This window comes from Scyliorhinus torazame, chromosome 4 (assembly GCF_047496885.1).
Source record: "Scyliorhinus torazame isolate Kashiwa2021f chromosome 4, sScyTor2.1, whole genome shotgun sequence".
Taxonomy (NCBI): Eukaryota; Metazoa; Chordata; class Chondrichthyes; order Carcharhiniformes; family Scyliorhinidae; genus Scyliorhinus; species Scyliorhinus torazame.
Genome location: NC_092710.1, coordinates 299634950 through 299659486, shown reverse-complemented (window position 1 = coordinate 299659486; position 24537 = coordinate 299634950). Strand labels below are relative to the sequence as shown.

At 43.0% G+C, this 24537-nt stretch overlaps 1 protein-coding gene across 5 annotated transcripts in view; it reads left to right on the top strand.

The window, feature by feature from the left end:
* wasf1 (WASP family member 1) overlaps positions 1 to 24537 on the top strand; it is a 258562-nt gene that overhangs the window by 178541 nt on the left and 55484 nt on the right. For 4 of the 5 annotated variants that reach the window (XM_072500002.1, XM_072500001.1, XM_072500003.1 and 1 more), the window contains 2 exons: positions 3063 to 3197; positions 16029 to 16182. In XM_072500002.1, coding sequence (XP_072356103.1) covers positions 3063 to 3197; positions 16029 to 16182 — 289 coding nt within the window. The remainder of the gene's footprint in view (positions 1 to 3062; positions 3198 to 16028; positions 16183 to 24537) is intronic. The other variant, XM_072500005.1, reaches the window with a different exon arrangement.

Below are 24537 nucleotides of genomic sequence, written 5' to 3'. Positions count from 1 at the left end.
GGGAAGGCGTTTGATCGGGTAGAGTGGGGTTATTTCGCGGTATTGGAAAGATTTGGAATTGGGCTGAGGTTTGCAGCATGGGTACGTTTGTTGTATGAGGAGCCAATGGCAATCGTTTGCACTAATAATATGAATTTGGGGTACTTTGCTCTGCACCGTGGTACGAAGCAGGGGTGTTCTATGTCTCCCCTGCTGTTTGCACTGGTGATAGAGCCTTTGGCCATTGTACTAAGGAGCTCAGGGTTGTGGAAAGGGATAGTGAGGGGGGGAGAAGGCGGGGGGGGGGGGGGGGGGGGATGAAGCATAGGGTATCCTTCTATGCTGATAATCTGTTACTGTGCATTTCGGAGCCGAGCACGTCGGGGAGTTTAATGAGGCTGCTCCAAAGATTTGGGTCCTTCTCGGAGTATAAATTGAACCGAGACAAGAGCGAGTATTTTATGGTCGCCCAGCCAGGAGTGGGGGAGGCTGTCCTTTTGCCTGCCGCCAACCCACTTGAAGTACATTGGGGTGCAGGTGGCGGGGGATTGGGGGGGGTCCAAAGGTACAATTTTACTAGTTTGTTGGGGAGGGTGAAGGCCGATTGGCAAGGTGGGACAACCTCCATCTGTCGTTGGGGGGCCAGGTGTAGGCAGTTAAAATGACTCTTGTTCCTATTTCCGTGTCTGCCGGACGTTCCACTGAAATCCTTCTCCAAGGATGTGGACAAATTGATTTCTCATTTATTTGGAGGGGGGGCGAAAGAGAGGGGCAGGTGGAGAATGTAGAGAAGGTGCATGGGTGGACCAAGGAGGGGGGAGGAGGGGGAAGGGGGGGGCCCGATGGGTTAAGATGGAGGAGGGCTCATGTAGAGGGCTGTGGTTGCGGGAGCTGGTATCGGCACCGCTCCCGATGGCTCCGGGAAAGTACTGGGTGAGTCCGGTGGTGGTGGCCACTTTGACGATTTGGCGAAAAGTTTGACTCCACTGGTGGGTAGGTCCTCCTGGGCCTCCCTCCTCTGTAGGCTAAACTTTTCAGTTAAAAAGCCCACCAGTTGCTCTATTGGCCACTGGACAGGCAAGGCAGATCCTTTACCCTCTGTCATCTCGACCAATGGCGCACGAAGGTTCTCTTGCTCCAACTGCTCCCTTCTTCCCGACCCAATTCTGGTCTGTGGCTCCATCCACCAGTGGCGTCAAACTTTTCTCCATCCAGTCCGACACCTCTTTTCTGCAACACATCCTTTCTGCAACACATCCACCCTACAAACAGGGAAAACGTCCAAAAAAATAGCCTTGAGCGGGAGCTACCAAATGCGCGACCACTCATACAATGCCCGCCACCGGGCGTCATGAAGTTAAAGTTGAGGGGGGCGAAGAGGAGCTCTACAATGCTTGGGGTTTGTTCTTTATGCCCTTTCTGGAGTTGGTTGCCGTTGAATGCAAGGGGAGGGGGGGGTTGTTTTCTTTTTTGTTTTATGAGTTTTGTTTTCGGTTTTATATTATTGGGATTGTTCTATTTTCGTTTCTTTATCGTATGGCAAAAATGATGAAAATATGGCAAATAAATTTTTTTTTTTTTAAATGAAGAGAACTGTAAGAAACATAATAAGGACTAGGTTCCTGGATTGGACAGGGTGAAGGAAATGTTTCTGTTTAATTAATGAAGAATAAGAAATTTATTCTCAAAGGTAAAACTTTAAAAAGAAAAATAAACAGAAAATCAACTTCAGATACATCTTTAAAATATGGAAGGACAATTCCTAAAGCTGTACAGAAAAAAAATTGTGAGATCCAAATGAAAGCATAAGAAAGTGAAGTGGCAATGCAGTGCGAATCATTACTGAGTCCACAGTGGATAATGTGTCCAATTTGTGTGCTCTACTTTAGAAACGTTAAGACCACAAGGAGGGAATTGAAGAGATTTGCTAAGAAGAGGAACATTCAGTAACCGAATCTAGTGAAATTAATTATTTCAGCTAGAACAGAGAAGACCAACTGAAGATATGATCAAAGTTGAAAGGCACGGTGGCACAGTGGTTAGCATTACTGCCTCAGTGCCAGGAAGCCTGGTTCAGTGCTGGCCTTGGGTGACTGTCCAGGAGGAGTTCTCCTCCATGTCTGCATGGGTTTCCTCTGGATGTTCCAGTTTCCTCCCACAGTTTGAAGATATGCAGGTTAGGTAATACTAATCGCTTATTGTCACAAGTTGGCTTCAATGAAGCTTCTGTGAAAAGCCCCTAGTCGCCACATTCCGGCGCCTATTCAGGGAGGCCGGTACGGGAATTGAACCCGCGCTGCTGGCATTGTTCTGCATTACAAGCCAGCTGGTTAGCCCTCTGTGCTAAATGAGGTGGATGGGCCATGCTAAATTGTCCCTCATTGTCCAAGGATGTGTAGGTTAGGTGGGATTACATGGATATGGCAGGGAAGTGGGCCTAGGTAGGGTGCTCTTTCAGAGGGTCAGTGCAGACTAGATGGGCCGAATGGCCTTCTATTCTGTAGGAATTCGATGGTTAAGATTGAGAAATTTTTCTGCATGGGTTTCACCCCCAGAACCCAAAGATGTGCAGGTTAGGTGGATTGGCCATGCTTAATTGGAGAAAAAATAATTGGGTACTCTAAATTTATTTTAAAATTGAGAAATTTTGCTACGGTAAATAGAGGACAATCTCCCATTGGTTGTTGAGTTGATAATTAGAACTAATAAATTCAATGTTATCACCAAAATAAGCTAGGATAATTTTTCTTTTGTGTTGCTGGAATGTTCTATCAAACAATGGTAGAAGCAGAATACCACAATAACTTTAAAAAGTGAAGAGCATAAATACTTCAAAAAGAACATTTTGAAAAAGTAAGTACAGAAATTGAACTAGTGTTGCTCTTGGCCACAATATTCTTTAAATATTTATGAATTCTGAGTTTGAAATTTTCAATGACTAATTTTGACAAATAGGAGATTTTAGGATTGTGGTTTGAGGTCTAACCACCCTTTTTCTTCCCCAGCTTTATCATTGATGCAATCTCGGTATCCTTTTCCACACTTGAATCTGCTCTAAGTCGTTTTTCCAAACTGTTCTCTAGGTAAATATGCAGAAGATATATTTGGGGAACTCTTCAATGAAGCTCATAGTTTCTCCTTCAGGGTTAACTCTCTACAGGAACGTGTTGACCGTCTTTCTGTTAGTGTGACACAACTGGACCCAAAAGAAGAAGAACGTAAGATTTTTAAATATAAAAAATGTCAACACTCAGAAAATTGCTTTCGTGTTAATAAACTTTATGCACAAGCCATGGATAAAAGTTGGTGCGTTTAGTAGGTTGTCTTCAGGCCCTTTCTGAAATTGCTGCTCCTCTTTCATGGAGTAGCAAAACAAAAGTCAATATTCAAGTTCGATATCCAAGCCAACACTTCAGTTTAACAGTGTATATTTTCTGAAGGCATATTTGATAACTTACTCCAAGGTCTGATTAGACGCTCCAGGGTAGTTTAACCTTTTATCTGTGGAGAAGTTAGCAGCATCTGCTGGCTAGGCTCTGGCTCTGGTTAATGGTTGTCCAGTGTTATTTTCTTGTAGGGCCCTCCATAAGGAATCAAATTTGTTGTTTCACAGTTCTTCAAAGAATTACACTATCTGTCATCAAAACTGAGGGAATCGCTTAACAGCTTAGGGGACTGTCCAAAATATTAACCTAGACAGGTTGGTGGTAGGTTGGTCTGGATCAGCAGGTCTTCGCTAACTCACTGATTGTATTCTCAGTGTAGGCATGGTGGTGCAGTGTTCATGAGCGCAACCAGCCAGGGTGTTGGTGTTAATTTTCATATTAATCCAGTGATAATTTTCAGAGTAGAATTCAGCTGGACATCGACAAGTTTGACATGGATTTGAAAGCCACACAATGCAATACTCTGCTATATTGTACACCATTGTGTGGAATTACTATTCTGCATGGATGGTCATCTCTTCCAAGCTCTGTTTACATTTGTTTGACACACAAAATCCAAATTGTGTTTGCAAAACCTGCAATTTGTATAATTTAGTTTAATCATTGCCCCTTTCTGAGGTTTGTGTGACCCCATTAAGACATCTTTCATTATGAAGGTGATAACATGTACTTATCAACTGTCTATAGATTATATATTGTTTTTAACTAGTGTGTCTTGTGAAATTAAGGAAGTTGATGGTTTATCCAAACATCTTCACAATGTAATATAACATGTTATCGACATACCTGCTGCTGCACATGCAAAAAGTCTAAGGCCACCACAGTGAAAGTTTTGGGTTAAACCAGTTACTCATTCCCAATACAGATTACATTTTCTGTGGTCTTTCTCTGCCCTGACATTTTGTACAGAATGACTAAGGCTCATGGTTGTTGTCATGACATGCAAACATGCAACCAAAGAACACTCAGAATAGGACACAACCAATGGACAGTCAGGACACTCAAGATGTGGCATCACCACAAGGGGGCATGACATAAACACTAAAAGGGATGAAGCACTCCCACCCTGCCTCTTTCCACAGACAGACATCTAGAGAGCTAGACAGGGTTGATCAGCAGCATCACACCGCTGGTACAGTTAGACTGAGTTACTACAGTTAGATTAGCAGAGAGTCAAACTCATTTGAGAACTGTGTTAATAGTTCAATAAACACATTGAACTCATTTCAGAATCTGTAGCATCCTTTAGTTAAGACTGCATCAAGTAGCAGCCTGTGTTACCTGAAGCAGCATAACACAGTTGTGACTCCTTCAGTTAATGAGACTGGCTAGCAGATGCAATTTCTTTCCAGTATTTTTTTTACTAGTATATTTATTTGAAGTATATTTTATGAAATATTGAGGTTACCTCTCCACCCCAACCATAAATCTTGAGGAATTCAAATGTGGTTCAACAAAATGCCTGCGCACTCCAAAGCCATCCAGAAATGTACCAAAAGTCAATTTACTTAAATCAGTCTTGCAGTTGAAATTGCTTGTGTTTCTACATAAATAGTAGATCTTTTGCTAGGCTTTTGTTGTACTTAGCACAGCCAACATCACTGAAACATCAAAGCAACAGCAACTTAATTTAAAAGTCCCAGTTTCTTGAAGTTGATCAGGACTTATTATTGATAGTAATTTGGTATTGTGATAGACTTCCAATATAAATACAGTGTACTGTATCAAAAATGCATAATCATTAAGAATATTGATGTGCAGAATGCAGGAATGGTTGGGTGGGGTGTTGTTGATGGTCAATGTATGCAGTTTGTGCTTGTTATCCTGAAATCTTGTGAGACAAAAAATTGTGGCAATGTAAGATGTGCAGATGAAAAGATAAAATTATCAAAATAGACGAGTATCATTACCACTGGCCATAACAAATCACTTTGCAGCTAAAAAAGTATTTTTGAAATCATAGAGTCATTAAGGCACAGAAGGAAACCACAGCACAGTAAAACGCCAGTCCTCGTGTATCCAGGCTGGCTCTTTGTAGAGCAAACCAGTCAGTTCCATTGAACTGCTGTATTTCCCCCATAGCCTTGCCAGTTTATTTCTCTCAAATATCCATCCAATTTTTTTGCAAAAATTTTCAATACTTTCCCCATCCTCTTGCGCAGTTCCATGTCATTACCACTTGCTGCAGAAAAGTTCTTCTACACATCCATTCCGCAGCCCCCCACCCTCAACATTTCATGTGCTACACCTTAAATCTGTGTCATACAGTCCTTGTACCATTAGCTAATGGGAATCTTTGCCTACCTTATCTAAACCTGTCAGAGTCTTGTACACCGCTTTCAAATTTCTATTCAACTCTCTACTGGAACAGCTTTGCTGGGGGCGTAGCAAATTCTGGAGCACAGGTCTTTAGAACTGTTCTGGAATATTGTCAGGGCCCATAGCCTTTGCAGTATCCAGTGCCTTCAGCCATCTCTTTTATCATGTGGAGAGTGAATCGAATTGGCTGAAGACTGACACCTGTGATACTGGGGAACTCCTGGAGGAGGCTGAGATGGCTCATCCACTTGGCACTTCTGGCTGAAGATTGTCGCAACAACTTCAGCCTCATCTTTTGCACTGATGTGCTGGGACCCTCCACCATTCAGGAGGGTGTATTTGTGAGCCTCCTCCTCCAGAAGAGTTGTTTACTACCATTCATGACTGGATGTGGCAGGACTGCAGAGTTGTGATCTAATCGATTTGTTGTGGAATGACTAAACTGTCTATGACTAGCTGCTTTACTGTTTGGTAAACAAGTAGTCAGTCCTGTATGGTAACTTCACCAGCCTGACAACTCATTTTTAGGTATGCCTTGTGTTGCTCCTCGCATGCACTTCTGCCCTCTTCATTCAACCAGTGTTGATCCCTGGCTTGGTGGTAATGGTAAAGTGGGGGGCCATAGGGTTGCAGATTCTGATTGAGTACAATTTTGCTGTTGCTGTTGGCCCACAGCACCTCATGGATGCCCAGTCTGAGCTGCAATACCGATCGATACCCATCCCATTCAGCACAATGCTAGTTTCACACAAGATGATGGAGGGTATCCTCAATGTGAAGACGGATCCACAGTGAGCCCTTGGACAAATTGGATCATTTCCCATACCTCGGGAGCCTCCTTGCGGTGCGAGCAGACATTAACGACGAAATCCAACATTAAGAGGCCGAGCTACAAACCATCGTTGACGCATTCATCGAAGCATATGGGACACTGGGTTCCTTTTCATGGGACAATGGCATCAGTTTTGGGACAGGAGGGATCTATACCGTTGGGATGGTCTCCACCTGAACCGAGCTGGGACCAGTGTTCTGGCGAAAAGAGTAAATAGGGTGGTCAATAGGACTTTAAACTAGAGATTGGGGAGGGAACCAAGAGGTGAAGTAATCAATGGGAAGCGTAGCTGCTTAGGAATACAAAAAAGCACGAAGAGACAGAACTCAGGAGAGGTTACGATAGTCCTCATCCCACAAAATATGACAGTGTATGGAAAGGCTCAGTAAACCAAGGTCCACCACACTAAGAAAACAAAAAGGGACGGTCAATAGATAATTAAAGGTGTTATATTTAAATGCGCACAGTGTACGGAACAAGGTAGATGAGCTTGTGGCCCAGATTGTGACTGGCAGGTATGATGTGGTAGCCATCACAGAGACGTGGTTGCAGGTGGTTCAGGATTGGCATTTAAACATCCAGGGATTCACAACCTTTCAAAAAGACAGAGGGGGCGGGGTTGCCTTGTTAATTAGGAATGAAATTAAATCAATAGCACTAAACGACATAGGGTCAGATGATGTGGAGTCTGTGTGGGTAGAGTTGAGGAACCACAAAGGAAAAAAAAACATAATGGGAGTTATGTACAGGCCTCCTAACAGTGGTCAGGACCGGGGTCACAAAATGCACCACGAAATAGAAAGTGCATGTCAGAAAGGCAAGGTCATAGTGATCATGGGAGACTTCAATATGCAGGTGGACTGGGTAAATAATGCTGCCAGTGGACCCAAGGAAAGGGAATTCATTGAATGTTTGCAGGAGGGCTTTTTGGAACAGCTTGTGATGGAGCCCACGAGGGAACAGGCCATTCTGGACTTAGTGTTATGTAATGAGCCAGACTTGATTAAAGATCTTAAAGTAAGGGAGCACTTAGGAGGCAGTGATCATAATATGGTAGAATTCAATCTCCAATTTGAAAGAAAGAAGGTAGAATCAGATGTAAAGGTGTTACAGTTAAATAAAGGTAACTACAGGGGCATGAGGGAGGAGCTGACAAAAATCGACTGGGAGCAGAGCCTAGTGGGAAAGACAGTAGAACAGCAATGGCAGGAGTTTCTGGGAGTAATTGAGGACACAGTACAGAGGTGCATCCCAAAGAAAAGAAAGGTAATCAGAGGGGGGATTAGGCAGCCATGGCTGACAAAGGAATTTAGGGAATGCATCAAAGCAAAAGAGAAAGCCTATAATGTGGCAAAGAGTAGTGGGAAGTCAAAAGATTGGGAAGGCTACAAAAATAAACAGAGGATAACAAAGAGAGAAATAAGGAAAGAGAGGATCAATTATGAAGGTAGGCTAGCCAGTAACATTAGGAATGATAGTAAAAGTTTCTTTAAATACATTAAAAACAAACGGGAGGCAACAGTTGACATTGGGCCGCTCCAAAATGACGCTGGTAATCTAGTGATGGGAGACGAGGAAATAGCTGAGGAACTAAATAAGTACTTTGCGTCAGTCTTCACAGTAGAAGACATGAGTAATATCCCAACAATTCAGGAGAGTCAGGGGGCAGAGTTGAATATGGTAGCCATCACAAAGGAGAAAGTGCTAGAGAAACTAAGAGATCTAAAAATTGATAAATCTCTGGGCCCAGGTGGGCTACATCCTAGAGTTCTAAAGGAGATAGCTGAAGAAATAGTGGAGGCGTTAGTTATGATCTTTCAAAAGTCACTGGAGTCAGGGAAAGTCCCAGCGGATTGGAAAATCACTGTTGTAACCCCCCTGTTCAAGAAGGGAACAAGGAAAAAGATGGAAAATTATAGGCCAATTAGCCTAACCTCGGTTGTTGGCAAGATTCTAGAATCCATTGTTAAGGATGAGATTTCTAAATTCTTGGAAGTGCAGGGTCGGATTAGGACAAGTCAGCGTGGATTTAGTAAGGGGAGGTCGTGCCTGACAAACCTGTTAGAGTTCTTTGACGAGATAACAAATAGGTTAGACCAAGGAGAGCCAATGGATGTTATCTATCTTGACTTCCAAAAGGCCTTTGATAAGGTGCCTCACGGGAGACTGCTGAGTATTCGAGGCAAGGTACTAACATGGATTGACGTTTGGCTGTCAGGCAGAAGGCAGAGAGTTGGGATAAATGGTTCTTTTTCGGAATGGCAACCGGTGACGAGTGGTGTCCCGCAGGGTTCAGTGTTGGGGCCACAGCTGTTCTGTTTATATATTAACGATCTAGATGACGGGACTGGGGGCATTCTGGCTAAGTTTGCCCATGATACAAAGATAGGTGGAGGGGCAGGTAGTATGGAGGAGGTGGGGAGGCTGCAGAAAGATTTAGACAGTTTAGGAGAGTGGTCCAAGAAATGGCTGATGAAATTCAACGTGGGCAAGTGCGAGGTCTTGCACTTTGGATAAAAGAATAGAGGCATGGACTATTTTCTAAACGGTGACAAAATTCATAATGCTGAAGTGCAAAGGGACTTGGGAGTCCTAGTCCAGGATTCTCTAAAGGTAAACTTGCAGGTTGAGTCCTTAATTAAGAAAGCAAATGCAATGTTGTCATTCATCTCAAGAGGCTTGGAATATAAAAGGGATGTACTTCTGAAGCTTTATAAAGCATTAGTTAGGCCCCATTTAGAATACTGTGAGCAATTTTGGGCCCCACACCTCAGGAAGGACATACTGGCACTGGAGCGGGTCCAGCAGAGATTCACACGGATGATCCCAGGAATGGTAGGCCTAACATACGATGAACGTCTGAGGATCCTGGGATTATAGTCATTGGAGTTTAGGAGGTTGAGGGGAGACCTAATAGAAACTTACAAGATAATGAATGGCTTAGATAGGGTGGACGTAGGGAAGTTGTTTCCATTAGCAGGGGAGACTAGGACCCGGGGGCACAGCCTTAGAATAAAAGGGAGTCACTTTAGAACAGAGATGAGGAGAAATTTCTTCAGCCAGAGTGGTGGGTCTGTGGAATTCATTGCCACAGAGGGCGGTGGAGGCCGGGACGTTGAGTGTCTTTAAGACAGAAGTTGATAAATTCTTTATTTCTCGAGGAATTAAGGGCTATGGAGAGAGAGCGGGACAATGGAGTTGAAATCAGCCATGATTGAATGGTGGAGTGGACTCGATGGGCCGAATGGCCTTACTTCTGCTCCTATGTCTTATGGTCTTATGAGAGAATGGGCCTCGAGCTAAACATCTGGAAAATAAAGGTTCTCTACCGCCTGCTACTGCCACACACAACTGCCCCCCAACATCAAGATCCACAGTGAGCCTTTGGACAATATGGATCATTTCCCACACCTCGGGAGCCTCCTCTCGGTGCGAGCAGACAATATTGGATTGGATTGGATTTGTTTATTGTCACGTGTACCAAGGTCCGGGGAAAGTATTTTTCTGGGGTCAGCTCAACAGATCATTAAGTACATGAAAAGGAAATAAAAGAAAATACATAATAGGGCAACACAAGATACGCAATGTAACTACATAAGCACCGGCATCGGATGCAGCATACAGGGTGTAGTGTTAATGAGGTCAGTCCATGAGAAAGTTGTTTAGGAGTCTGGTAACAGCGGGGAAGAAGCTGTTTGTGAGTCTGTTTGTGCGTGTTCTCAGACTTTTGTATCTTCTGCCCGGTGGAAGAAGTTGGAAGAGTGAGTAAGCTGGGTGGGAGGGGTCTTTTATTATGCTGCCCGCTTTCCCCAGGCAGCGGGGGGTGTAGATGGAGTCAGTGGATGGGAGGCAGGTTCCTGTGATGGACTGGGCTGTGTTCACGACTCTCTGAACTTCCTTGCGGTCTTGGGCCGAGCAGTTGCCATACCAGGCTGTGATGCAGCCCGGTAGGATGTTTTCTGTGGTGCATTTGTAAAAGTTGGTAAGAGTTCATGTGGACATGCCGAATTTCCTTCGTTTCCTGAGGACGTATATTAACGATGAAATCCAACATCAGCTGCTGTGCATTCTTCGAACGTCTGAGGAACACAATATTTGAAGACCAAGACCTCAACTCCAGCACCAAGCTCATGGTCTGCAGAGCAACTGTGGTCTGCACCCACCTGTATGCATCAGAAACATGAGACCATGTACAGCAGCCACCTCAAATCCTTGGAAAGTTATCACTGCCTCCTCAAAATCCTGCAAGTCCACTGACAGGATAGGCATACCAACATGAGCGTCCTCTCCCAGGCCAGTATCGAGGTACTGGTCATGCTCGACCAGCTGCGATGGGTGGGCCACATTGCCCGCATTCCCAACACGAGACTCCCAAAGCAAGTGCTCTACTCCGAGCTCTGCAATGGCAAGCGATCACTAGGAGGGCAGAGGAAACTGAAAGCCTCGCTAAATAAATGCAACATCCCCTTCGACATGTGCAAATCGGTTGCCTTAGAATACACAAACTTGAGAAAAAGCATCCATGAAGGTGCAAATCACCTCGTACGTTGTAGGGTGGAACATTCAGAGGCCAAGCATAAACAGTGGAAGGAGAGCGCAGAATCCAGAGTGTCCCACCCAACCACCTCATCAAGCACCACCTGTGACAGAGTCTGCAGATCCAGGATTGTACCTTTCAGCCACCGCAGAACCCACCTCCCCGAGCAGAAGTAAGTCAACCTCGACACTGAGGGACTACCCAAGACGAAGAAGAATTTACAGTCTGCGGCTCGGAAGGAGGTGGGAAACCTGTCAGATATGGGTGTTGGGGCTGATTATAGGCAGATATTCATACTAAATCTGGCTGGAGTTGGAGAGCAGCTGTTTAGGGTTTTGGTGGTTTGACCTGAAGCAGTTCAGCTGTTAGCAGAAAATCAGTCTCCATGAAGTGACTGCAATGGCATGTCTTCTGATTGGGGAGACATGAGCACATCAGAATGCCACAATTGAATATCTGAGAAAATAATTCATTTCTGAAAAAACTTTGTTCGATGTCTGTTCTTTCTGAGTAAAAACAACCGGAACAGATAGTTTGTCAGTTGTCTGTGGTAAAGTTTTAGTGTCATCAGCATTCATCAATATTGATGAACTTGTATCTAATAATATACTTTGAAGTTGAATAAACTTGAATCAATTAATTGAATTGCATTTAAGCCAACTATAAATCAAGCTTTTAATATCACTACCGTCAGATTTATGGCTATTTTATTTACAAGAACCACAGAGGGCTCTCTCCAATTGATATCTGTTCTTTGTTCTCCTGTCCTTAGTCTTCTTCCTTCATTTCTTTGTTTTCTCGAGGCAATGTCCAACAATGATTGCAGGTTCACAATTAGTAGAACTCCAGTATTCTTCACGTGACTCTGCACAGTGAATTTTCATACATAGGACAGAACAGGCATATCTGGTCCTTTCCTCACTCAATGTTGACATAAATTCAATGTACCAGGGCTACTGGATAGTGATCAAGAACAGGACAATTAGATTATTTTCTTTCCCTCCCCTGCCTGGGACAAGAAACTGATGTCCCAAAGACTGCTTCTCTCAAAGGATTCCAAATCTGTGGAATTCGCTACCCCAGAGTGCGGTGGATGCTAGGACAGTGAGTAAATTTAAGGAGGAGTTTGACTGATTTTAATTGGTAATGGGTTATGGAGAACAGGCAGGACGGTGGAGTTAAGGCCAGGATAAGATCAGCCATGATCAAAGATGCGGAGCAGACTTGATTTGGGTTTGTTCATTGTCACGAGTACTGAGGCCCGGTGAAACATATTTTTCTGCGTGCAGCTAAAGCAGATTATTTAGGATTAGTGAAAAGAAAACAGGTAATAGGGCAACACAAGGTACACAATGTAAATATATAGACATCGGCATTGGGTGAAGCATACAGGAGTGCAGTATTGATCAGATCAGTCCATAAGAGGGTTGTTTAGGAGTCTGGTAACAGCGGGGAAGAAGCTGTGTTTGAATCTGTTTGTGCATGTTCACAAGACTTTTGTATTTCCTGCCCAATGAAAGAAGTTGGAAGAGTGAGTAAGCTGGGTGGGAGGTGTCTTTGATAATGCTGCCTGCTTTCCCCAGGCAGCAGAAGGTGTAGATAGAGTCCATGGATGGGAGGCGGGTTTGTGTGATGGACTGGGCAGTTTTCACGACTCTCTGAAGTTTATTGCAGTCTTGGACCAAGCAGTTGCCATACCAGGCTCTGATGCAGCCAGATAGGGTGCTTTCTATGGTGCACCTGTAAAAGTTGGGAAGAGTCAATGTGGACATGCAAATTTCCTTAGCCGAGTCTACCTCGTATGCTGCGGGAAAGGATGTCCTGAGGCATGGTACATTGGCGAGACCATGAAGACGCTGCAACAACGGATGAATGGACATCACGCGATAATCGGCAGGCAGGAATGTTCCCTTCCAGGCGGGGTACACTTCAGCAGTCAAGGGCTTCCGCCTCTGATCTTCGGGTAAGCGTTCTCCAAGGCGGCCTTCAGGATGCGCAACAACGCAAAATCGCCGAGCAGCAACTGATAGCCAAGTTCCGCAGGCATGAGTACGGCCTCAACCGGGACCTTGGATTCATGTCTCATTACTTTCACCCCCCCCCCCCCCCCCCCCAACCATCTGGCCCGAGCTTGCGAAATCCTACCAACTGTCCTGGCTTGAGACAATTCACACCCCTTTAACCTGTGATTATCCTTCTCTCCAGTCGCTCCGTCTGGACCTGTAAAGACTTAATTACCTGCAAATACTCACATTCAAAATGTCTTGCATTATTGACTTTGTCCATATATGTGGCTGTGGAACCCATCTCTTCACTCACCTGATGACTGAACTGTGCTCCAAAAGCTAGTGATTTGAAACAAACCTGTTGGACTTGAACCTGGTGTTGTAAGACTTCTTCCTCTGCCCACCCCAGTCCAACGCTGGCATCTCCACATCATGGCTACCATTTTTTGTTTGCATCACATTTGCTTCTTTTGCAAATCACTTTAAATCTGTGCCGGCTCGTTCTTAATCCTTTTACAAGCGGGAACAGGTTCTCCCTATTAACTCTGTCCAGCCCCCTCATGATTTTGATAATCTAGGTCAAATTTCCTCTTGACTACCTTCTCTCCAAGGAGAACATTTCCAACTCTCCAATCTACCTCATAACTGAAGTTATGAAACCATTCCTGTAAACCTCTAATGCACTCTGTCCAATGCAATCACGTCCTCCCGATGTGGCTTCACCAATACCCTGTATAACTGAAGCATAACCTCCCTCTCTTGTATACAATTCCCCTCGCAATAAACTATAACATTCTATTAGCTCTGCTAATTACTTGCTGCACCTGCATACCAACCTATTATCATCCATGTACTAGGATACCCAGATCCCTTTGCACCTTGGAGCTCTGCCATCTCTCAATAAGTCTGTCTCAAATTTGTCTATGTCTTGCATTAATAGTGATGTTGAATCTTCAGATCATTATAGATTTTTATTACCCATTATTTTGGAAGCAACATTAGGAACTGGAGTGTATTTCTACAAATCGGACTGGAATTATGCATGCAAGCTTCACAGAGTGGCCTCAGGAAGAGTATGAGAGTAACTTAAAATTTACTTTAGAAGAAGCCGTGTATGCCATTTATAGAAACGGAAAGTGTTAGAAATGGAGGGTATTTGGCAAGATATCAGATCTCAGTTCAGTGATACCCATAGCTGAGTCATACCGAGTGCCAGGAGTGGAGAATATATTCTATTCCATTGTTTCTTATTCAATGTTCTAGTCAACCCACATGTTGTTTAGTTCGGTAACGAATGTCAAGTTGGCCTTAATCTAGGAACTAAACTGATGCACAAGTTATGAAGTGACTCTGGCAATATTACATACTTTCAAAAATATTATGATTTTCTGTTAATTCTGGAACTGCTTTAGTGTTAAAAAGAATGTCAATAGCTTTTAAACGGTTATCTGCACATTTTTATAAATTCACTTACGTAATGTGGGGATTGCTGGCTAGGCCACTGTCTATTGTCCATCCGTAGTTGCCTTGATAATGTGATGGTGAGCTGCAGTCTTGAACCACTGCAGTCCTTGAGATGTGGGTACACCAACATTGCTGTTAGGGAGGGAGCTCCAGGATTTATGACCCAGTGACATTGAAGGAACAATGATATATTTCCAAGTAAGGATGGTGAGTGACTTGGAGGGGAACCTTTTAGGTGGTGTTTTCCCAGGTATCAGTTGTCTTCGTCCCTCTAGATGGTATAAATTGTGGGTTTAGAAGGTGCTGCCTCAGGATCCTTGGTGAGTTCTGGCAGCGCATCTTGTAGATGGTACCCACTGCGGTGGGAGGGATTGAATGTTTGTGGAAGTGATATCGATCAAGCAGGTTATTTTGTCCTCGATGGTGTTGAACTTCTTGAGCGTCGTTGCAGCTGCACTCATCCAGGCAAGTGGAGATATCCTATCACACTCCTGACTTGTGTCATATAGGTGGTGAACACACTTTGGGGAGTCAGGAGGTGAGTTACTCGTCGCAGGATTCCTAGCCTCTGACCTACTCTTGTAGCCACGGTATTTTAAAAAATTGGTTCATGGGACGTGGCCCTCGCAGGCTGTGCCAGCATTTATTGCCCATCCCTAATTGCCCTTGAGGGAGCAGTTAAGAGTCAACCACATTGCTGTGGGTCTGGAATCACATGTAGGCCAGACCAGGTAAGGACAGCAGATTTCTTTCCCCAAGGACAGTGTGAACCAGACGTTTTTTTTCCTGAAAATCGACAGTGATTTCATGGTTATCATTAGACTTTTAATTCCAGATTTTTACTGAATTCAAACTTCACCATCTGGAATGGTGGGATATGAACCTGTGTCCCCAGAGCATTACTATGGTCTCTGGTTTACTAGTCCAGTTACAATACAACTATGCCACCACCTTCCCTATGACTAGTCCTGTTCAGTTTCTGGTCAGTGGTAACCCCAGAATGTTGTTAGTGGGGAATTCAGCGATGAGAATGCCTTTGAATGTAAAGGAGTTGGTGGATTCTCTCTTGTTGGAGATGGTCATTGCTTGGCACTTGTGTGGCATGAATGTTACTTGCCCTTTGTCAGTCAAAGACTGAATGTTGTCCAGGTCTTGTTGCATTACGATATGGACTGCTTCAGTATCTGAGGAGTCACAAATGGTGCTGAACATTTTGCAGTCATCAGCGAAGATCCCCATTTCTGATGGAAGAAAGGTGAATGATGAAGCAGCTGGTGATGGTTGGGCCTAAGAACCTCTGTAATGATATCCTGGAACTGAAATGATTGATCTTGATAACAACATTACACTGCTTCTGTGAACATAAAATGCAATTAATGTAAAATTTATGGAAGGCACTCATGCAGAGATTTTAAACTGGTTTACACGTTTGTTTTCTTTTTCAGTCTCACTTCAAGATATAACTATGAGGAAAGCTTTTCGAAGTTCTACCGTTCAAGATCAGCAACTGTTTGATCGCAAATCATTGCCCATTCCATTGCTGGAAACGTACAGCACATGTGAGAAACCCCCACCTCTTAACATCCTTTCTGCATACAGGTTAGAAAAATCTTTTGATCTTTGAAGAATTGTTTATTAAAGTATTAATGCCACCAATTCTTTTGAAAAAAAACTAACCTGCTGCTATAGCATCATGTAGAGAAGGATCTCAAACGTCAAATTCAAAAACACCAAAGCAAAACAAATAGAAGATTAAATAGACCATATGGCTTGTTGAGTGTGTTCCACCATTCAGTATAATCATTGGTGATCTTGGGATTCAACTCTGTTTCCTGCCCACACCATATATCTCTTGATTCCCTCGGAGATTAAGAATTTGTCTATCGCAGCCTTAAATGTATTCCAGGATGAAGCATCCACCACCCTCTAGGGTAGAGAGTTCCAAAGATTCACAACAATTTGAATGAAATAATTTCTCCACATCTCAGTCCTAAATGATCAGTTCCTTACCATAGACTGTGCCTCAATGTTTTAAGTTCCCTGACTAGAAATAATCTACCCTATCGAGCCCCTTCATAATCTTGTATGTTTCAGTGAAATCGCTTATCAATCTTCTAAACTCCAAAGAACATAGATCCAATTTACTTAGCGTCTCATTATCGAAAACCCCCTAATCCCAGAAACCTATTTATTGAATCTTTGCTGTACTGCCTCCAAAGGATATGCTTTCTTAAATATGGAGATCAAAATTGCACACAGTATTCCAGATGTGATCTCGCCAAGCTGTGTACTGTTATAGTAAGACTTGTTTATTCCTGTACTAAAATCCCCTTACAATAAAGACCAACAAACTATTTGCTAATTGCTTGCTGTACCTGCAAGCTAACTTTGTGTTCCTTGCATAAGCATAGCCAAGTCTATTCAAACATCAACATTTACAAGTTTTACACCTTTTTTAATATGCTTTTCTATTCTTGTGTTGAAAGTGGAAAAACTTCACACTTTCTCACATTATACTCTATCTGCCATCTTTTTGCCCACTCATTCAATCTGTCTACATCTTTTTTCAGCCTCTTTGTGTCCTCCCCACAGCTTACCTTCCCACCTAGCTTCATATCATCAGCAAACTCAGATGAAGAGACAGAGTAAAAGTAATGAATACAGATTGCAAATAGCTGAGGCCCAGCACTGATCCTTGTGGCACACCACTAGTCACATCCTGACAACATGAAAATGCTCTATTTATGTCCATTATTTGCTTCATCTCCATTAACCAATCTTCTACCTATGCTTAGGGGCTGGTTTAGCACAGTGGGCTAAATAGCTGGCTTGTAATGCAGAACAAGGCGGCAGCGCGGGTTCAATTCCCGCATCGGCTTCCCCAAACAGGCGACTATGGGCTTTTCACAGGAACTTCACTGAAGCCTACTTGTGACAATAAGCAATTATTATTATTAATAAATTACCGCAATTAGTGAGCTTTTATTTTGCTTATAAACCTTTCATGTGACACTTATCGAATGCCTTTTGGAAATCATGATTAGTAAATATATACATTCTTCTTTAGCTACCCTACTGATTACACTCTCAAAAACCCATTTGTCAAACAGGATTTCTCTTTTGTAAAACCATGTTGACTTGTCTTAATCATGCTGTACTTTTCTATGCGCACTGTTTTTTTTTTAGAAAATATTTTATTGAAGCATTTGTAATTTTCACAGTTTAACACATTAACATTTCTTAAACAACCGAGCCGGCCAACACACGTAAAACACCTAAAAAACAAAAAAACAGTAAACAACGTCCCCTACTATCCCTGCCCTATCCCCTAATTACCCGTATACTAAGTTCTCTGCCCTTATCTAACATTGCCATGCCCCCTGTTTTCCTCCTCCCCCCCCCCCCCCCCCCACTTTTTTTTCTATGTGTTAAGACTTCCTTTATAAATTCAACATTTTCTCAATGATTCCCTGTTTTCTCTCGCCCTCCTTTCTTGAATAGTGGTGTTACATTTGCCAACATCCAATCTGATAGGATTAGGAATTTTGCAAAATAATTGGGAGTATATCCAGTACCTCTGCAACGATCACTTTTGGAACCCAAGCATGTAGGTCATTTTTAAATTGATGAGTGAGCCATGGATGGGCCGGTCTTGCTGAGATTTTTGTTTTCCAGTTGAATGTATTTTGGGTGAAACTTTTGGGTTTTTTTTCTTTATATGGTTAGACTTGTTCATCTACCACCATACCTTTTAGCCTATTTGCCCAATTAATCTTAACCAGTTCTTACCTCGTACCTGAAGTTTAAAATTGGTTGGAGTACGTCACTTTCAAACTTAACATGGAATTCAATGATGCTATGATCACTATTTCCCAGTGAATCTTTTCAGTGAGATTATTACTTAAGCCTGCCTCACTGCACAATACAAGATGTAAGACAGCTTTATCCCTAGTCTGTTCCACAAAGTATCACACCAGCGTTTTCTGATACTTGTCATTCCAATTTCAATCCATACTGATTCTGCTTCATGATCTTCTGAGGTCATTAGGTCATCCTTTATTGTTAAGGCTGTCTCCCCTCTTTTGCCATTCTGAGTCTCTTTCCAAAATATTGTGTATCCTACAATATTTATTGCTCAGCATTGATAACCTAGCAACCCTTTGTGTTTAAATCAAATGGCATTTAAATCAAAATCATTTATCTGTATTTGAGCCACTATTTCATCCAACTTATTACACGTGCTTCATGCATTCAGATAAAGAACCTTTAATTTCATTTTTTACTTCTATTCCCTACAATAACTTTTTCGCCAATTGTGTTAAATTATGACTGTCTGTCCCACTCTTCTTGTCTTTATCCCATTGCTACATTGTTCCTATTGCACAAGATGGAAAGAGAGAAAATGGTTTTATCTTTCCAAGTTTTTTTGTTGCTTTCTGAAACAGTTTTTCACAGATGATTGATCAAAAACTGTAAAGTAGCAGAGGAAAGAATAGAATGAAAGCACTTTGAATTTTTTTTCAAAGCAGCAAACTAATTGACAGCACTTACTGCTGTTAGCCTGCTTTTTGAATGAAGTCATTGATCTGACACAACAGTAAGAGGCACAGCAAAATAGTCTGACATTTAAGAAAGCCATTTTTCTCGTTCGTTTATCTCCACTCAACTTCGGATACGCAATTCATCCCACTGGGGAAGAAATCATTAGGCAAGTATGTCCTCCAGGGGTTCTATTATAGTCATATGAGAATCTTATCATCTTCCAATTCCACACTGCACACGAATACTACCACAAGAACAGCCTCTGTTCTTTTTCTTCTATTATTTGACAGTTGGGCCTGTAGTTTTGATCTCCCACTGACACCTTGCCTCAGTTAGCACTTCTAGCTTTTAAGTCCAAAGATTCAAAATATAATTCACAATTGAGTTAATTGAGTGCTAACACTCCTGCATAGTACTGAGGGGTGTTACATTGCCAGATGTGCTAGCCTTTTGGTTGAATTAGATTATTTTGCTTTAATGCACTATTTAAAGAGGAACAGAGTTCTTGTTGTTCTACAAAAATCATACAGCATATTACATCACGTATCAACTATTTCTTTCCTTTCTCCCAATACAGATGCTTTCAAAGGGATGTTTTGAGCAATTAAGTTTTCTGATCACTGCTTTTGTGGGATATTTATCCTTGAGGATTGATTTTACTTTCTCACATCAGTGCCACTTAAAAAAGTGACCCACTGAAAATAAAGGCTGTGGGCACATAGAACATCGAACTGTACAGCACAGGACAGGCCCTTCGGCCCACAATGTTATGCCGAACTAGTCTGAAACTAAGATCAAATCAACCTACTCCCAATCATTCTAGTGCATTCCATGTGCCTATCCAATAACCGCTTAAAGTTCCTAAAATGTCCGACTCCAATACCATAGCTGGGAGTCCATTCCCTCATGTTGCTTCTGTTGTGCACATCACTTGATTTTATTTGTTGATATTTTAATACAATTAACCTTTGGTGTATACTCGTCAAGTGTTTCAGAATTGTATTCCAAAAGTTCATAAGATTATTGTGTGGTGTTCCTTTCCTACAGCCATTTTGTAGTTTACCGACGATTCAGTTTGAAAGATAATATATAGTTTTTAATAGACGTCCGAGTATCTGTGTTACAAATTCCTCATTTTATGAAGTATGGAGAAAATCTCAACGCATTTCCGAAATGGGTGGCTTGGAGTAGGAGGGTTTATTTCTAGGAAACCTTAATGGCAGTTTATCCTCATCCAAATGGCTTGAATTTAATCCAATAATAATCTTTATTGTTGTCACAAATAGGCTTACATTAACACTGCAATGAAGTTACTGTGAAACGCCCCGAGTCGCCACACTCCGGCGCCCATTTGGGCACACTGAGGGCGAATTCAGAATGTCCAAATTACCTAACAGCGTGTCTTTTGGGATTTGTGGGAGGAAACCGGAGCACCCGGAGGAAATCCACACAGACAGGGAGAACGTGCAGACTCCGCACTGACAGTAACCCAAGCTGGGAATTGAACCTGGGACCCTGGCGCTGTGAAACAACAGTGCTAACCACTATGCTATCGTGCACAGCATATTGTGAGCATAACGCAAGTCCCTCTGTGGGATGATGTATTTGAAGAAAAAATGAAATGAAAATCGCTTATTGTCACGAGTAGGCTTCAAATGAAGTTACTATGATAAGCCCCTAGTCGCCACATTCCAGCGCCTGTTCGGGGAGGCTGGTACGGGAATTGAACCCACGCTGCTGGCCTGCCATGGTCTGCTTTAAAAGCCAGCTATTTAGCCCTGTGCTAAACCAGCCCCTGGTTTATTTGCACTCGTAGGTAAAATTTATGCAGACTATAATAAAGAAAATTAAATTAAAGTTTAAACTACTCAAGCTAATTAGGTGAGAAATCTTGCTCTAGAAACCTGTTTCCTTGTGTATTTCTAGTCCTAAGGATCTGGTTCTTTGGCAATTAAAATAAATAGAAGTTGCAATATGGGAACAAGGCATTTAGTCCAGCTCTCCACTCAAACATCTCGTATTCCTTTATCCACTTTTCCTTCACAGAAACATAGGAACATAGGAATTAGGAGCAGAAGTAGGCAATTCAGCCCTTCGAGCCTGCCAGCGAATTCCACAAACTCGCCATCCTCTGTGTGAAGTACTGCCTCCTCATCTCTGTTTTAAATCCGCCGGCTCTCAACCTTTTTCTGTGACCTCTTATTCTTCGTTGCCCCACAAGGGAGAACATTTGGTCTTCATTTACATTGTCAATCCCTTTTAGTAATTTATATACCTCTATCAGATCTCCTCTCACTCTTCTAAACTCCAACAAAATATAAAGAACAAAAGCAATACAGCACAGGAACAGGCCCTTCGGTCCTCCAAGCCTGTACTGGCCATGATACCACCCTTGGCCAAAACCCTCAGCACTTCCTTGTACCATATCCCTCTATATCCATCCTATCCATGTGTTTGTCGAGATGCCTTTTGGATGCCACTAATATATCTGCTTCCACAACCTCCCCTCGCAGCGCGTTCCAGACACTCATCACCCTCTGCGTAAAAAAGCTGCCTCGCACATCTCCTCTAAACTTTGCCCCTCGGACCTTAAATCTATCCCCCCCAGTGGGAAAGAGTGCCTGCCCATCCACTCTATCCATGCCTCTCATAATCTTGTAGACCTCGATCAGGTCACCCCTCAACCTCCGCTGTTCTAATTAAAACAGTCTCAGTCTATTCAGCCTCTCTGTATAGCTAAGGCCCTCCAGACCAGGCAACATCCTGGTAAACATCCTCTGCACCCTCTCCAAAGCCTCCACAACCTTCTGGTAGTGTGGTGTGTACTATTCCAAGTGCGGCCTTACCAAGGTTCCATACAACAGTAGCGTGACTTGCCAATTTCTGTACTTGATGCCACTTCCAATGAAGGCAAGCATTCCATATGCTTTCATAACTACCTTGTCCACATGTGTTGCCGCTTGCAAACATCTGTGGACCCGTACGCCCAGATCGCTCTGATTTTCTATATTCCTAAGAGTTTTGCCATTTACTGTCTATTTCCCTCTTTATTAGACCTACCAAAATGCATTACCTCACATTTGTCCGGATTAAACTTCATTTGCAATTTCTCTGCCCAATCTCCAACCTATCTATGACCTGCTGTATCCTCTGACAACCCTCAACACTATCTGTCACTCCACCAACCTTGGTGTCATCCACGAACTTACTAATCAGACCAACTACATTTTCCTCCAAATCGTTTGTGTACTAAAATAATAGCTGCCCCAGCACCGATCCCTGTGGAACATCACTAGTCACAACCTTCCATTCAGAAAAACACCCTTCTACTGCTACCCTTTGCCTTCTGTGACCGAGCCAGTTCTGTATCCACCTTGCCACCTCACCTCTGATCCCATGTGACTTCACCTTTTGTACCAGTCTGCCAAGAGGCACCTTGTCAAAGGCTTTACTGAAGTCCATGAAAACAACATTCACCACCCTCCCCATATCAATCATCTTTGTCACCTCCTCAAAAACTCGATCAAGTTAGTGAGACACGATCTGCCCTTCACAAAACCATGCTGCCTCTCACTAATGAGTCCATTTGTTTCCAAATGAGTACATATTCTGTCCTTGAGAATTCTCTCCAATAATTTACCTGCTAAGGAGACGTGAGGCTCGCCGGCCTATAGTTTCCTGGATTATTCCTGCTACCTTTCTTAAACAGCGGTACCACATTAACATGGTTGTTGTGGTACATTAGCTATTCTCCAGTCCTCTGGGACCTCACCTGTAGCCAGTCCTCTGGGACCTCACCTGTAGCCAATGAGGATACAAAGATATCAGTCAAGGTCCCAGCAATTTCCTCCCTTGCTTCCCTCAGTATTCTGGGGTAAATCCCATCAGGGCCAGGAGACTTATCTACCTTAATGTCTTTTTAAAAACCCAATACCACCTCCTTTTTGATGTCAACATGACCCAGACTATCCACACACCCTACCAATGAATCATCTTCCACAAAGTCCTTTTCTTTGGTGAACACTGATGCAAAGTACTCATTAAGTACCTCGCCCATTTCCTCCTCTGGTTCAACACATAGATTCCCCCCACTGTTGTTAAGTGGTCCAACCCTTTTCCTGGCCACCCTCTTGCTTTATACATATGAATAAAAAGCTTTGCGATTCACCTTAGCCATACTTGCCAAGGACTTTTCATGACCCCTCCTAGCCCTCCTAATTTCCTGCTTAAGTACCTTCCTACTTTCTTTATACTCCTCGAGGGTTTCAACTGCCCCCACCCTTCGAGACTGTACAAAAGCCTCCTTTTTCTTTTTGATGAGGTTCACAATATCCCTCATTATCCAAGGCTCCCTAAGCTTCCCATACTTATCCTTCGTTCTCTCAGGAACATGACTTTCCTGAATCCTAATCAACTGTCGCTTGAAAGACTCCCACATGCCGATGTTGATTTACCCTCCAACAGCCGCACCCAATCCAAGTTCTTCAATTCCTGTGTAATGTTATCGGAATTTTCCTTTCCCCAGTTTAGCACCTTAACCTGAGGGTTACTTTCATCCTTATCCAAAAGTACCTTAAAACTTGTGGTCACTACTCCCAAAATGTTCCCCTATTGAAATCTCAACCACCTGTTCAGGCTCATTCCCCAATACCAGGTCCAATGCTGTCCCTTCCCTAGGTGGACTATCATAGATTAGCCAATGTTGTTTCTCTGTTTAAGAAGGGTAGCAAGGATAATCCCGGGAACTACAGGCCGGTGAGCCTTACTTCAGTGGTAGGGAAATTACTGGAGAGAATTCTTCGAGACAGGATCTACTCCCATTTGGAAGCAAATGGACGAATTAGTGAGAGGCAGCACGGTTTTGTGAAGGGGAGGTCGTGTCTCACTAACTTGATAGAGTTTTTCGAGGAGGTCACTAAGATGATTGATGCAGATAGGGCAGTGGATGTTGTCTATATGGACTTCAGTAAGGCCTTTGACAAGGTCCCTCATGGTAGACTAGTACAAAAGGTGAAGTCACACGGGATCAGGGGTGAGCTGGCAAGGTGGATACAGAACTGGCTAGGCCACAGAAGGCAGAGAGTAGCAATGGAAGGATGCTTTTCTCATTGGAGGGCTGTGACCAGTGGTGTTCCACAGGGATCAGTGCTGGGACCTTTGTTCTTTGTAGTATATATAAATGATTTGGAGGAAAATGTAACTGGTCTGATTAGTAAGTTTGCAGACGACACAAAGGTTGGTGGAATTGCGGATAGCCATGAGGACTGTCGGAGGAATCAGCAGGATTTAGATTGTTTGGAGACTTGGGCGGAGAGATGGCAGATGGAGTTTAATCCGGACAAATGTGAGGTAATGCATTTTGGAAGGTCTAATGCAGGTAGGGAATATACAGTGAATGGTAGAACCCTCAAG